The 16,170-nt window shown below is 40.4% G+C and overlaps 2 protein-coding genes across 4 annotated transcripts in view; one reads left to right on the top strand and one right to left on the bottom strand.

Moving 5' to 3' along the window:
• Positions 1-14,480, top strand: part of LRRC18 (leucine rich repeat containing 18) — a 28,870-nt gene extending 14,390 nt beyond the window's left edge. For 2 of the 3 annotated variants that reach the window (XM_082407147.1, XM_082407148.1), the window contains exon 2: positions 9,758-14,480. In XM_082407147.1, the coding sequence (XP_082263273.1) occupies positions 9,855-10,622 (768 nt within the window). In that variant the 5' untranslated portion in view covers positions 9,758-9,854 and the 3' untranslated portion in view covers positions 10,623-14,480. The remainder of the gene's footprint in view (positions 1-9,757) is intronic. The other variant, XM_082407149.1, reaches the window with a different exon arrangement.
• The window catches only part of WDFY4 (WDFY family member 4), a 260,133-nt gene that overhangs the window by 53,920 nt on the left and 190,043 nt on the right, over positions 1-16,170 (bottom strand). The window lies entirely within an intron of this gene.

The raw sequence follows: 16,170 nt of genomic DNA, 5'->3' as shown, positions 1-16,170 counted from the left end.
TGAAGTAATTATTGTTAGATTGTGTTAGCAAGATGTTTAAAGATATCAGATATACATAAACAAAGTCGGTCTTAAAAATATAAAGATACATGAGTGTGAAACATCAGAAAAATTCTAGTATCATAGTGAGGATAATGATCTTACAGCTGAAAATGCCTGCAAATATTCTGATGGCATTAAAATATAAGTTGCCATTACATTTTTAATTTAGATATCCATGGGGTGTCCCACCATGCTGTTTGATTCACAATGACTAGATAGAAAAATTAATTAGAAATTAAAGTCAAACTAACTGGTCCAGTTTTCCTAAAGTATAAAAACTAATTGTACAAGACAAAAAGTACATTTAGAAACTTCTCATATTTGGGTTTCCAAGCCATTCATGTGAAATGAAATCTATTATTTGACTACCCATCTATCTGTCTGTTCATCCACCTGTCTGTTCACCTATCTACCTATCCATCTATCTGATTATCTATTTACATTTCTTTCTCTCTATAATTGCCAGCTTCCCTTGTGTGGATTGATCCCACGCTGATATGTGAGGATGCTATGAATTGATAATAGCAGTTCATCTAATCTGATTTAGTTGTATTGAAAGATCATCAGTTTCACACTTCTTTTGCCAATACTTACTCTCCTACCCAATGGGCAGACCCGGGCAGGATGCTGACCATTCAGAGTTGTATAAGAAAAGGGGTGACCCTGGGCTTTGGGGGCTCCCGGCACTGGTCTGCTTCTAGTGGCTCTCACAGCTTAGAGGGGTCAGAATGGACCCTGAGCAACACACCCTGCCCTCCACAACCAAAAGCAAGGGTCCCAGCCAGGTAAAGCGGCCCTGAGGAGACGCACGAAGAGGGTGGGGGCGGAGCATGCTTCATCTGGCCTGGGGCTGTCTGGGGGCCCAGGTGCACTGAGGAGGAGGTGAAGTGCTTATCCCAGCCAGCCCCTACTTTGCCTGCAGGTGATGAATGAATGAGCAGGCTCTGAGCCAAAGGACCTGTTGGGGAGAAGCTCCTTAATGGAGAAGTCCCTGTGGACAGCCCCATGCTGCTTCCTCCCCATCAGTCATCAGAGAAGGAAGGGCTTCTTACCATGGGAGGGCTGTGGGGGACCAGGCACAGCTGGGCTCCCCTGGCTGGATCTCCAGTCTACTGGAAGCATCCTTCCCATCTAGGCCCTTCGGCCCATACTTGATGTGTTTGCCCTCCCTCAGCTGAACTTTATCTTAAATACAAGAAATACAAAAGACAGCCTAGGCTTTTTGGGACTCAGGGGTATTTGGCGGCCAGAATCAGTAACAACCTAGATTTTAGCTCTTTGAGCTTAGAGACTGGCCCCATTTACTGTTCACCTGTATAAATAAAACAGAGGCTTGGTACCTAGTAGGCTCTCGATATACTTACTGAATTGAGTGTACAAATGAACGAATGAATGCAGGAATAAGCACATGGAGTTGGCTTAAATTAGTCCCAAAGAACTAACAAGGATCATGGGCAAAGGAAACTTTACTATTTTTTCAGATCCATGGGATAGAGTTGTCAAATAAAATACAGAACTGTGCAATGTTTGGGATATACATATACTCAAAAACTATCTGCTGTTTATCTGAAGCTCAAATTTAACTGGGCATCTTGCAATTTTATTTGCTAAATCTGGCAATCTTGCCATGAGAAGTCATTGATTAACATGATCAGAACTCAGGCTCCCCTGATTTCAGTCCATATTTTTTTTAATTAAGATTTTAACTCAAGTGCAGTAGGACAGTTTTTCTGATATGTCATCTTGTGTATAGCTGTTCCCCGCAGTGTGCATGTGCATACACATGGTAGACATGCACACATACCCAGCAGTGCCCACAGGATACAGGAGTGGATGCCCTTCACAGGGCAAAACAAGCCTGAGTGGGGGCATGAAAAATTCACAGACTTCCAAGCCGGGCTGAGAACGACAGAAATAGACTATGGAGTCCCAAATATTTTTAAGTTTTTTTAAAATTTAAATTTACCTACAGCAAAGTTGCTTCTTTCGTATACAGTTCTCTGAGCTCTAACGTGTATAGCTTCACGCAACCACCACCACAGTCAAGGTACGGGCAGTTCCAACACCCCAGAAAACTCACTTGTGCTGCTCCGTTGTTGTCAAACCTTCCCCATCCCCACTCCCTGGCAACCACCGATCTAGTTTCTGTACCTATGGTTGTGACTTTTCCAGAATGTTGTATAAATGGAATCATTCATGATGTAGACTTTTAAGATTGTCTTCTTTTACTCAGCAAGATGCTTTTGAGAGTCATCCAAGTTGTTGCATGTATCAGTAGATTTGTTCTCTTTATGTTTAATAGTATCCATTATAAGGATAAGCCACAATTTCTTATCCATCCACTGAAAGACCTTTGGGTTTTTGGCAATTATGAAGAGAGCAGCTATAAACACAAGTTTTTGTGTGAACATGAGGTTTTAGTTTTTTGGGGGGTAAATACCTAGTTGGGGGAATGCTGGGTCATATGATAAGTATATAGTTAATTTTATCAGAAATTGCCAAACTGTTTTTCACAGTGATTGTACCATTTTGAATCCCCAGTAACAATATGTGAGAATTCTAGTTGCTCCACACCCTTGCCAAATCTTTGTATTATTGGCTTTTATATTTTGTTTTGTTTTAGGCATTTTAGTAACTGTGCAGTGGTATCTGACTGTGATTTTCGTTTGCATTTCCCTAGTGACTAATGATAACTGAGCAATGCTTTGTGGTTTTGTGGGATTTTTGGCCATCCATATAACTTCTATGGTGAAATGTCTCATTAAATCCCTTGGGTATTTTTTTAAATTGTATTGTCTTCTTTCTTATTGTTGACCTTGAGTTCTTTATAGATTCTGGATACTAGTCCTTTGTTGGATATGAATTTTTGTTTGTTTTATAGAGCAAAAATTTCAAATTTTGTTGAAGTCCAATTTGTCAATATTTTCTTTTACGGGTTGTACTTTTGCCAAACTCAAGGTCATGAAAACCTTCTCCCTCGTTTTCTTTTAAAAGTTTTATGGTTTTACATTTTACATACCTATGATCCATTTTGAGTTAGAGTTAATTTCATTAGCTCGAGATTCAATTTTTTTGCATATTGGGTAATCAATTGTTCCAACACAATTTGTTGAAAAGTCTGTTGTTTCTCCATTGAATTTCTCTTGAACTTTTGTCAAAAAACAATTGACCATTTTGAACATATTTATATGGATGTAGTTCTGGACTCTGTTTTCTATTCCACTGATCAATATACTATCCCTTCATCAATACCACATTTTGTAATTACATGGTAAGTTTTAAAATCAGGAAGCATGAATCCTCCAACTTTGTTTCTTTTTCAAAATTGTTCTGAATTTCTAGTTCCTTTTCCTTTCAATATAAATTTTAGAATCTGTTTATTCATACATACAAATAATCCTGTTGGAATTTTTATTGGAATCACATTGATCTTTAGACCAATTTGGGATGAGTTTACATCTTAACTACATTAAGTTTTTCAGCTCATGAATGGTATGTTTCTCCATTTGTTTAGATCTTCTTTGCTTTGTTTCATCAGTGTTTTGCAATTTTCATCACAGAAATCCTGCACTTTTTTTTTTTTTACTTACGTGAAATATACAAGTATTTTATTCTTTGGAGCACTATTATTTTTCAAATTTCAGTTTCCAGTAGCTCATTGCTAGTATACAGAAATTCAGTGGAGTTTTTTGTGTGTAAACGTGTACCCTACAACCTTGCTAAAATCACTAGTTAGTTCCAAGAATGTCTTTTAAACTCTGTGGGATTCTTTACCTGGATAAGCAGGTCATCTGTGAGAAGGACAGTTTTATTTCATTCTTTCCTATCTCTATGCCTTTTATTTATTTATTTATTTGCATTATTACACTGGCTAGAATTTCCAATATAATGTTAATAGGAATAGTGAGAGTTTACCTTCTTGCCTTGTTCTCAAACTTAGGGGAGAAAGCATTCAGTCTGTCACCGATTATATTAACTATAGGGGTTTTTTTTTGTTTGTGGGGGTCCTCTATCAGGTTAAGGAAGATAAACTGGATTACTTGTTTGCTGAGAGTTTTTGTCATGAATAAATGTGAAGTTTTGTTACATGTTTTTTCAGCATAAATATGATCATGTATGTTTTTCTTTTTGGTCTGTTAATGTGCTATATTACATTGCTTTCTGAATATTGAATCAACCTTGCATTTCTACTTGGATGTCATGTATTATTCTTTTTATATATTGGTGGATTCAATTTGCTAATATTTTGTTGAGAATTTTTATGTTCATGTTCATGAGGAATATTGGTCTGTCGTTTTCTTTCTTTGTATTGTCTCTGCGTGATTTTAATATCAGGGTAATGCCGGCCTCAGAAAATAAGGAATTGTTCCCTCTTCTATTTTCTGGAAAAGTTGGTGTAAAATTGGTGTTGTTATCTTTAAATGTTTGGTAGAATTTGCCAATAAAACCATCTGAGCCTGGAGGGTTTTTTTGGAAGCTTTTCAACTATGAATTCAGTCTCTTTAATAACTATAGGTCTTTAAGGGTTGTCTGTTTCTTCATGGGTGAGATTTTATAGTTTACAGTCGATTTCATGTAAGTTTTTTTCTAAAGTTGTTTGTACTATTCCCTTATTACCCGTTTAATGTCTATGGGTTTTTAGTCCTATCCTCTCTTTAATTATTGATATTCATAATTTGTGTCTCCTCTCTTTTTTTTTTTATATCGTACACATAGCAGCACTATTTTAAAAAATTAATTAATTAACTTATTTTTGGCCGCGTTGGGTCTTCATTGCTGCGCATGGGCTTTCTCTAGTTGCGCCAGTGGGAGCTACTCTTCGTTGTGGTGCACAGGCTTCTCATTGAGGTGGCTTCTCTTGTTGCAGAGCATGGGCTCTAGGTGCATGGGTTTCAGAAGGTGTGGCACGTGGGCTCAGTAGTTGTGGCACGTGGGCTTAGTAGTTGTGGCTCGTGGGATCTAGAGCACAGGCTCAGTAGTTGTGGTGCACGGGCTTAGTTGCTCCACAGCATGTGGGATCTTCCTGGACCAGGGCTCGAATCCGTGTCCCCTGCATTGGCAAGCGGATTCTTAACCACTGCGCTACCAGGGATATCCCTCTTTTTTTGTTTTTTCATTGTCAGTCTGGCTAGATATTTATCAATTTTATTAAACCTTTCAGTGAACAAGCTTTTAATTTCACTGATTTTCTCTACTGTCTTTATCCTTTCAATTTTATTGATTTCTGCTCATCTTTACTATTTCCTTTTTGCACATCCTTTAGGTTTATTTTACTCTTCTTTACCACTTTATTTAAGGTAAAAGTCTGTTATTGATTTGAGACCTTTCTTATTTTTTTAAATATTCCTAGTATGAATGTTTAACGCTATAAATTTTCCTCTAATCACTGCTTTAGTTGCATACCATAAGTTTTAATATGTTCTACTTTTATATTCAGTTCAAAATATTTTCTAATTTCCCTTGAGATTTCTTTGACTCATGGAGTATTTATGAATATGCTGTTTAATTGTTAACTATTTGGAGATTTTCCAGTTATTCTGATATTGACTTCTAACTTGATTCCATTATTTTTAGAGAACATTCTTTATATGATTTCAATTCATTTATATTTGTTAAGATTTGTTTCATGACCACAAATGTAGTCTATATTTGTGAATGTTCCATGTGCACTTGAAAAGAATGTGTATTCTGTTGCTGGGTAGAGTGTTTTATAAATGCCAATTAGATCCCACTGGTTGGTGGTAATGTCCAGTTCTTTATCAGTGGTTCTCATCTGGGGGCAATTTTGCCCCTCAGTGGACAGTTGGCAATGTTTAGAAACATTACTGGATGTTCAACTAGTGGAGAGCTACTGGCATTTAGTGGGTAGAATATTCTTACTTTCCGCTGCTAAACATCCTGCAATGCACAGGACAGGCCTTTCCCCCATCACCACCCCATCCCTGCCAACAACAAAGAATTATCTAGCCCAAAATGTCAACAGAGCCAAGGTTGAGAAACCCCATTCCTTGCTGATTTTCTCTCTAGTCCTACTGATTACTGAGAGAGAAGTATTGCTAGCTCCAACTCTAATTATATATTTGCCCATTTCTTCTTTCAATGTTATCATTTTCTGCTTCATCTATATTAAAGTTCTCTTGTTAAGTACATCTTTTTCTATTCTTTTAGTTTAACTTACTTTTGTTTATTTAAAGTGTTTTTCTTATAGATGGCATATAATTGGGTCTTTTTCTTTTATAATCCATTCTGAAAACTATCCATTCCGATTGCTCTGGAGACTAAAATATACATACTTATCTTTCTACAGCCTACTTAGAATTAATATTTTACCACTTCCAAAGCAATGTAAAAATCTTACCTACTTTATAGGTGTCATTAACTTCCCCCATTATATTGTAGTTGTCATATGTATTCCATCTACATACACTGACAGTTATAATTTTTGCTTTCAACCATCATTCGTATTTTAAAGATTGTAAGAGGAGAAAAACAGCCTATTATATCTACCACATATTTACATTTCCATTGCTCTTCCCTTATTCTCAAGGTCCAAGCTTCCCTCTAGTATTGTTTCCCTTTCATCTAAAGACTTCTTTTAGCATTTCTTTTATAGCAGCTCAACTAGTGGCAAATCTTTTTATTTTTCATTCATCTAAGAATGTCTATTTTGCCTTCATTCATAAAGGATGTTTTTATTTACTGTCTGGTTGACAGTTCTTTTTTTTCAGCATTATTTTAAAAATATTTTTCCAGTACCTCTGGCCTTCACAGTTTCTAGTGAGGAACCTGTAATAATTTGTATGCTGTTCCCCTGCAGGCAACATGTTATTTTTTTCTTTAATTTTTGCTTTAATTATGAGCAGTTTGATAATGTCTGAATGTGGATTTCTTTGAGTTTATCCTGTTTGCAGTTCACTGAGCTTCTTGAATCTGTAGTTTTTATGTCTCTCACCAACTTTTGGAAGTTTTTACCCATTTTTCCATCAAATATTTTTCTGCACCACAAGCCTTTATCCTCTTCTTCTTCCTCTAGGATGTATCTTTATAACTATATTGATATATACATGTATATTTTGAGCAGGTAGTCACAGGCTACAAATTCTGGCAAACCTTCTGTAGATTCTGTAGACTACGTTTATAATGTCCATTCAGTTTGCAAAGAATTTACAGTACTATTCGAATCAGCCCTTCATGTTGCTACCCAGGCACCAGTCTGAAACCTGCACAGTGCTCAATTCACAAAGCCTTTGGGTTCAGGGTTTGGGAGTAGGTACTCAAGACCCTGTTCAGGGTTTGGTCTATTCGTGGGCAGCTCAGGGTGTATCCTGGAGTTCATATACAACTTTATTAAACTCTCTCCTCTTTGCAATCTCCCCAACACTTTGTGGTTCCCAGGAATTGCCCTCCCCTCCTTGGTCTTCTGGCTAGAAATCCAGGGAACTTGTTTTCTAAATCTGTTGTGTACTTCCTGCCACTGTTTCTCTCTCCAGGGCCAAGTAGCAGTGGGAGAGAGAGAAAAAAAGCAAACCTCCACACACTTGGGACAACAGTTTGGTCAAAGACAATGGTTCTCCCCCTTTAGAGTTTTAGGTGCCTGTATGCCCTGACTCCAGTGATACAGGATTGCCTGGGGCTGAGGCAGAAGAGAATGGAAAAGATGAATAGAAAAAAACAGGATCTCCCTCACCCTGACCCTAAAAGGCCCCGTCTCCCTGTCCTTGGCCAATGAGGGAGGTTTTTGTTGGAAATCTGTCATCACTGGTGCAAAGTTGGTCTTACTTTGAGTTACTTCTCCAATCTGCCTTATACCATTTATCTTCAGAGTCCTTGGGCCTTTTGCTGCATTCAGTGGGTGACACGGGCAGAGCGCACTTACTCCATCTTAACTGTGACTGGAACCCCAGCTTTCATTTTTAAACTGCTTTGCCCCATCTGGTTCCACACAGCTGTGTGATACAGATATTTCAATACCGGTGAACACAGTACTGTCTTTGGTAACCAGCCAATCATGCCTGAATGTGGTCGGTTCACTGTTTCTAAAGAATAGGTTCAGCTTACAAGGCCTGCTCCAAAGAACATCAATGCGGCTGAGAGCTGACAATACTCTCATCGGGCTATTCTGGAGGGCTCCATCCATCTCAGGAGGCTCTGATCCAGTAGGGACTTGCATAGGGTGGAATCCTCAAACCTTCAGCCAGAAGTGGCAAGAGCAGGATTTATAATAAGCACGTGGGAGGCATTTTTACCTACTTGCCTTTGGCACTGAGGATTACTGTACGAGGAAAACATGTGATACTAGGCTCACACAGCCTGATTGCTGGCGCTCCATGTGCTACACAAACATGGCTCCTGATAAAGGGCCTGGATGATGAAGTAGAGAAAGTGCAGAGCACCTCTCCCACCCATCCCTACTGGGAGATGGAGGCAGTGCGAGCATTTATCTCCTGACAGCATGCTTCTGTCCAGAGTGGGAGCTTGGTCCAAAATGGCATATCAGCAAGCAAGAGACACCAAGCTGTAGAAAAGAAAAGAGCCTCTAGAACAGGCAGGCCGGTTGCATCCTCCTCTTGACTGTAGACCTTCCTCACTCCTGAGCCTCGGTCTTCTTCTCTTTATAGTGGGGATAAGCCTATGGATCTTGCTGGATTGTTGAAGATTAAAATCAATATGTGCAAAGTTCCTGATAGTAATACTTAATAGTTAACATTATGAAGCTTTTACTATGTGCCAGACACTGCTGTAAGCGCTTTATAGTTTAGATAATTTACACTCCCTTTGAGTCCTAAATGGGAGCTGTTTTCACAAATAAGGAAATCGAGGCACTGAAAATTTAAGCAAATTATATATGGTAGAACTGGACTTCTAAGCAAGCATTGTGAGGCCAGAATCTACCCATCCCTCTGTACGTTCTACTTCTCTGATGGCAGCAAACCGTTATCACACCTATCGGTGCAGAGGTGTCTACAGTTGAATTTCAGTGTGAAGATTGTGAGGGGAGGAAGACAAGGTGGATAGGAGGTAGGAAAAGGCAGCATTCTCTTCAATTCTGCCAGGCTCCACCCTGGCCCCCTCTTCCGTGCTCATGGGCATGGTGTAGGCACATTTTCCTACCTGGGGGCTAAGCAGAGACTTCTCTGTGCTGCTTTTATTGCACTGCAGTTATAGTAGCCAAGGCCTGACTAGTTCCTCTGGGCCCAGAAGGTGAAGAGGGATGTAATACACAAGTCATTCTTAACTCCCACTTTTATTCCCTTATATCCAGGCTATGTTGCTTCTGAGAACTCAGCAGTCCCACCCTAGGCACTTGTGGGATAACTTTAAGAAAAGACTAGATTTAAGTGAGGGTCTGGGAAATGGCAGATACCCAAGACATTACCCCCCCCACGCCCCCCACACACACCCAGGAGGGGAACTATGTGAAAGTCCAGGACAATGGAGAGATTCCTAAGTCAGGGAATGGCACCGCCAGAGGGGTGCTGAGCGTCCTTCAGGCCAACCCTGAACCTCCCATTTTACATCTGGGAGCACTGAGGTCTGAAGAGGGCATTCAACTGCTGAAGATCTTTGGCTAGGCTATTTCTGCTGATGACCTAATTTCTCTCCACTCTCCTCTTTCTCTCCTTTCAAACCATTAGAAAGTGAAGCATTATGATTTGGGGGGAGTCCAGTACCCTTATGTCATCTCCTAACTGGATATTTTTTCTCTTCTTTTCAGAGTCTATCTTCTAGCAGTTTCATGTGACTTTTTTCTCTAACTGATCACCAGTCAATCAGAACAACATACTTCAAACATACCCCCTTACTAAAAGAACATGGCCAAGGGCGGGAAAGGCCCCAAGGGTAAAAAGATCACCCTCAGTGTGGCCAAGAATTGTATCAAGATCACATTTGATGGGAAGAAACGCCTTGACTTGAGCAAGATGGGAATTACCACCTTTCCCAAGTGTATTCTGCGACTCAGTGATGTAGACGAGCTCAACCTTAGCCGGAATATGATCAGGAAGATTCCTGACTCAATCTCCAAGTTCCAGAACCTGCGGTGGCTGGACTTGCACAGCAACTACATTGACAAGCTCCCTGAGTCCATCGGCCAGATGACCTCTCTGCTCTACCTCAATGTCAGCAACAACAGGCTGACCACCAATGGGCTGCCTGTGGAGCTCAATCAGCTCAAGAATATCCGCACTGTGAATTTCGGTCTGAACCACCTGGACCGCGTGCCCACCGCGCTAGGCGCTCTGAAGGAGCTCCACGAGGTGGGGCTCCATGACAACCTGCTGAGCACCATCCCCAACAGCATCTCCAAGCTCCCCAAGCTGAAAAAGCTCAACACAAAGCGAAACCCCTTTCCCAAGCCGGAGGAGCCAGATACGTTCATAGATTCCGTCAAGAGGCTGGACAACCTATATCTGGTGGAGGAGAAGGATCTATGTGGGCCTTGCCTGAGAAAATGCCAACAGGCCCAGGACAAGCTGAACAAAATCAAAAGCATGGCCACGGCGGCACCGAGAAGGGCCATCTTTTCCAGTTTGGTCTCACCCAACTCCATGGCCAAGGAATCCCAGGAAGATTGGAGGTGACCTGGGACCCTGACCCTAAGGCAAGAAGGAAAAGGGAGGGAGGCAAGATGACAATGGGCTACATCCTCACAAAACTGAGGGATTCTTCTGTTACTGCAATAGCTCCTCCAGCCAAGTCCATAAAATACCTTTCCCTACCTCCTTGGCTTGTGATTTTGTTGACTGAAGGGCTTTTAGTTCTTTGCCATTCTGTACACTTCTGTCTTCTCTGCATGCGCACACCCGCACATACAAGCACAATGCGTCAGGAAAGGGACATCTGTCTCACTTCTGCCCCAGAACTCTCCTGCCTACAGCCCGTGGCCTGGGCAGCTGATACAGCCAGCACACTCTTAGTCTCATTATCACACATTTCTGGACCAACTGCCAGCTCCCCAGTGTGGAGCTTGTTCTATTGGAATGCTTTGGGCCAGGCTTCAAAAGTCAGGCATCTCTAAGCATGGGTTGGTAGGCGGGCAGATGGACATATAGTCTTGAGAAGGGGACAAAACTGGGCCACAGAGATGGGCAGATATTATCATTAAGTATTGGCATTAACAGCTTGGGCTCTAAGCAGTCCTATCCCTTTCTCTTTTCTGCACTTGCATAATTTGCTCTAGGAGCTTTCTAGACTAAACCTGCAAGCCCTTGACTGGCTGTGAATGAATGAGGTTCACTCCTATCTTATTATGTCCATGCTTTTCCAGACCTTTGTGGAATAAGGAAAGAATGGGTGCAGATAGGGGTTGGTGCAGTCAATAGATAAACATCTTACTAGGCACTGTGCTAGGTGCAGGGACTGTGTCCAATGGGGGAAAGCCTGTCTTGCCCTTTACAACCTGTAGGGAAGACAAGTTGAAAGAAGACTTTGTTCTTTATAATGCCATCGTTTGAGGAAGTTAGATCAGAGCCTAGTGGTGTGCAGGGCTAGTCTGGCACAGAGAAAAAGCCAAAGACTCTGCAGTTGGACAGATCTGAGCCCAGAGCAGCTCTGCTTCTTACTTGCCATCTCCCTGGACGTTTTACTTAGCTTTGGTCCTTTCATCTGTAAAGTGGGAGTAATACCAGCCCAACTCCAAGCGTTGTCATGTGTCTCAAGCAGATAGCTCACAGAGTGAGTACTCAGTAGAAGTCAGTTCTCTCTAAGAACTAGAGCTCGGTGCATCTTAAAGCTGAAATACTACTTTGAACAGTGTCTTCAGTCACTCTAGATCTGTTGGTAGAACTCACAATAGCTGAGAACCTTCCCTGTACCACTCACTCACACCTTTATACTGCTTAAAAGAAAGGGATCAAGGAAGATATCCTTAGGAAAGTTTTTCATAGTTGTTGTTGTTTGTTTGTTTGTTTTAAATCAAAGCTTCCCTGTGTTGGTGGCAAGTTTTGTAGTGGTCAGTGGAAAAGCACTGAGAGATAAATATCCATTAGTTCAGCGTGACTAACGTATTTCTTTTTCATGTTATAAACCACAGCAGACAGCATACTTCATTTCTTCACTCCTCACTGCTTATTTTCCTTTGAAATGCTTAGCTGTGACAACTCTATCATATTTCTAAAATCTCTGAAGATATAGATTCAAAATTCCCTTTTCAGTTTTTCTCTTTCTTAAATGTTTTCTATTATAAAAGTAACAATACCACAACATAGTTTTAAATATAGCAGCTTAAAGTATCCACAACTCTACTGTGTAAGCCAGCTGTAATATTGACAGATTTCCTTACTAGTTATTTTTCTGTGTATATTTTATACATAGTTAAAATAATAGCATTCACATCATTTTTATCCTGCTTTGAAACCCATGTGGTTACATGGTCTTAATAACCATAATTTAAAACATCTGTAAGATAGTCAAACATGGATATACATAACTAAGTTATTGTTGGACATTTGTTTCCTGTTTTTCACTAATAGAAATCATTTTGTGATGAAGCCTGTATGATTAAGATTTTTTTAATGTTGTATTAAAGGGTGTGGTTTTTAAATAATTTTTGATACATGCTATTAAGTAGCTTATAAAAAGTTTACACCCATTTATATATCTACCAGTAATATATTAGAGAGCTCATTTCACTGCACCCTTGTGAACACTGAATGTCATTCTTTATATTTTTCCCTTCATTTAATGTCCACAATGATTTCTTAGAAGTCCTTCTACAGATGAGAGGAGGACACATGTCTGTGAAGTGCATGATGAGATGTCATGCCTTAGGCCTAGGAGACCCCACTAGAATGTTGGGCCTTGAACATGTCCCTAAGTAGCCATCCTGCTATTTTACCTACTTCATCTCTGACCCAAGAAGCACAGAATCCATGCAGGGGCATTTGATCCAAACAGAAAGTGATGGATAGTTATTTGGATACCGACCATTTCTATTCCTCCCGCTTGAGACACTTTTTCTTCAGAATTAATGAGTTAAGGAAAAAGATCTCCCTGTGCCCCTACAAAGAGTCTTGGTCTGGACCCCAGGTTTGCCCCTCTACCCCCTCTCCTGACCATTGCAGCAACTTCCTCCACTGTGCTTGGCTTCCAAAATCTCTCTGCAGCACCTCTCCTGGATTTACCTCCAACGGAGTGGCTGGCATGCAAGATGACATTTTTTGCCATCCTTGATCTCTAGGTGCTTGATGGTGCTTTCATTCTTATAGCCATGTCTTAGGAAGGGGTTTTAAGTGCATTGAACTTCACCAGGATTGAGAAATAAACAAGCAGGGGGCTTTGATTTGCCCCAGGATACATTCACCTTAGACCCCTGGTTCATCAGAAAACCCAGGCAGTAAGATGAATTGAAGATGGGAGATAGAACTCAGTTAGGAAACATCTTCTATATTTTATTTCTTTTTCTGTCAAGGAAAGGTTTAATGTTGATGTTCCCTCATGCCCTAAAATACTGCAGTCATCTTTACTTTCTGGAGAGTATATTAGGCCCCAAAATACTTGATAGGAAAGTCACAGGGTTTTTTTCTTTCTTCAAATAGAACAAAACCCCTATTCACACTAACCCAGTCACCACCCTCTCTGAAAGCCAGGCGTGACCTAGGTGACCCCTGTGCGACCTCTGCCCTTGCTGTGTTTTGCCTCCATGATCTGGAGTAATTGCCTTGGCCTCTTCTGTTTTCATCCCTAGGATACGCTCAACATCTCCCTAGAGTAGCTTATGGCAAAAACTTGAAGGCTAATCAGCTCTGAAGAAGAAAAGCCCTCAGTTAGGAGAAGAGAGTGGCAAGGGAAACATTCTGGAAGCCAGGCTCTCCAGTGCCAGCCAAACCACTGACTTGCTTCTTAAATTCATTTTGCCTCTCTTGCTTTAGACAATCTGTGTGTGAAAATGACTTTGGGAAATATTTTGTGTGTGTTTTTTAAATTTATATAGAGGAAATATTTAAGAAAATGATAGACATAAATTATAGACAATTAAAAATTTAAAAGAAGACTTTAAGACTTAAAAGACTTATGGTCTCTACACTTCAATTGAACTGGTGAAATCCCAACACCAGTTGCCTCTTATAAGTTACGTATGTAAAATGCAACACCTCAAGCAACTAAAATCTATACAAAGAATTTATACCAAAACAACCAAAAATACTATAGACAAATCAAAGTAGAATTTTAACAAATCTTTCAGGAATGCAAAGGTAGGCACGAAAAAGAAACAGAAATGAACAACAGAGGAAAAAACAGGAAATGAGAAATGAAATGGCAGACTTATGTCCTAACATCTTAATAATTACATTAAACGTAGATTGTCTTCTTTACTTGTAATAGCCCCAAACTAGAAACAAGCACATTTCCCTCAACAGGCAAGCGGTTAAACCAATTCTGGTATATCCATATCATGGAATACTACTCAGCAATAAAAAGGAGCATGATATACACAACAACTTGGATGGATCTCAAGGGCATTATTCTGAGTAAAAAAAGGCCTATCTCCAAAGGTCACAGATTCTATGATTCCATTTATAGAAAATTCTCTAAATGACAAAATGGTAGAGATGAAAAACAGATCAGTGGTTGCCATGGGTTAAGGATGATGAGCTGTGTTAGAGGATGGGCATAACCAGGAAGTGGTAGCATAAGAGATATCTTTGTGGTGATAAAAGTAATTGCGTATGTTGACAGTGGTGGTGGTTTCAAGAATCTACACATATGATAAAAAGGACAAAGAACTATGCACACATATCGTACCAATGTCAATTTCCTGGTTTTGAAACTGTACTATAGTTACATAAGATGTAACCATTGGTGGAATTTAAGTGAAGGCTGCATGGGGCCTCTCTGTATTATTTTTGCAACTTCCTGTGCATCTATAGTTATTTTAAAATAAAAAAAAAAATCTTACAGACTATATGCAGTGATTAACAGATCTTTCTATATCTGCCAAGTGCTAATTTATGAGTAACTATGGCAAGCTTAAAGTTCCTCAATCATTCTGAAGAGTTAAGGCATTTCAGGAGAAAGAGCACCTTAACTTCAGATCACTGGCCTAACTTAAAATTATCCATGTTGATCTTACCCTTGAAGATTCCTGAGAAAGATGTTAAAATAATAAAAAGACAATGCATGGCTTCTCAACCCATGTCCCAGGTTTTCTGGAGGTGTCTGGGTACAAGTAGCAAGTGGGGTGGGGGGACCGTGAGCCGGCAAGTTGCTCCTTTCACAGTTCTGGACTTTAATGCACCTGCCCACTGCCCTATGGAAGCACCTTGAATGGGTGGACAAAGGGGCCAGGCTTGGTGCAGAGATCAGGGCTTAAGTTAGGCTTCTGCCTAGAAACAGGTCTGAGGTCACGGCTAAGGATAGAGCTAAGAGGAGACCTGAACAAGTAAGACAAGGAACAACACGAATGGGGGCCAAAACAAGGTCTGGGCAGGGAAAGACGTGAGCTCACCACAGGTCACTGGGCTCCACTACCCATTGCCTGTTGAGCCAACCATGTGAGAAGCTCCACAATGCCAGGGCATTGGTTATCCCACCAGGGTGTTTAGTTCACTTCTGGTTCCAATTCTGCTCTAACCCTAGGGTCTGAGCTGTATAGCCCCTACAGTTGCCCTCCCAAGGTGTGCTTTACCAAGAAGCCCAAGGAGCATGTTCCTCCATTCAGTGATGGAGCTGAAAGTTCTCTTTATCAAAGTAACCATGCACATTACAGATTCTCAGCCTCCCAACTGGTCATCAGTGATGATCTCTGGAGAGTAGGGACTGAAAAGGCGGAAGTGGGGAGGTGGAGTACTTGAAATTTAGCCTCCAGGCTGCTAGCGGTGGTGCCCTGATTATCGTGGAAGAATCATCTTCTTATGGGAATTTACACCTTCTTATGGTTGGTTTTCTAAGTTCTTTGTTTTTCATTATTTTTCAAATAATGTTTCAAAGGAAACTCATTCATTAAAGGAAAGTTATAAAGGACAGTACATACTCAACTGCAGAACTTCATGCCAAAAAATGAATTTCATCCTAACCATTACATTTAAGTTAGCTACACAACTGAGAGAACATTTCAGAAATTACAAACATGCAGATACAGTAAGGCCCCAAATATAAGCACTGCCTCACAACCAACAACTTCTTCCAGCC

This window comes from Balaenoptera borealis (genome assembly GCF_965194805.1).
Source record: "Balaenoptera borealis genome assembly, chromosome: 10".
Taxonomy (NCBI): domain Eukaryota; kingdom Metazoa; phylum Chordata; class Mammalia; order Artiodactyla; family Balaenopteridae; genus Balaenoptera; species Balaenoptera borealis.
Note: the sequence above shows the minus strand (reverse complement) of the source record. Positions and strands in the feature narration are given on the sequence as shown.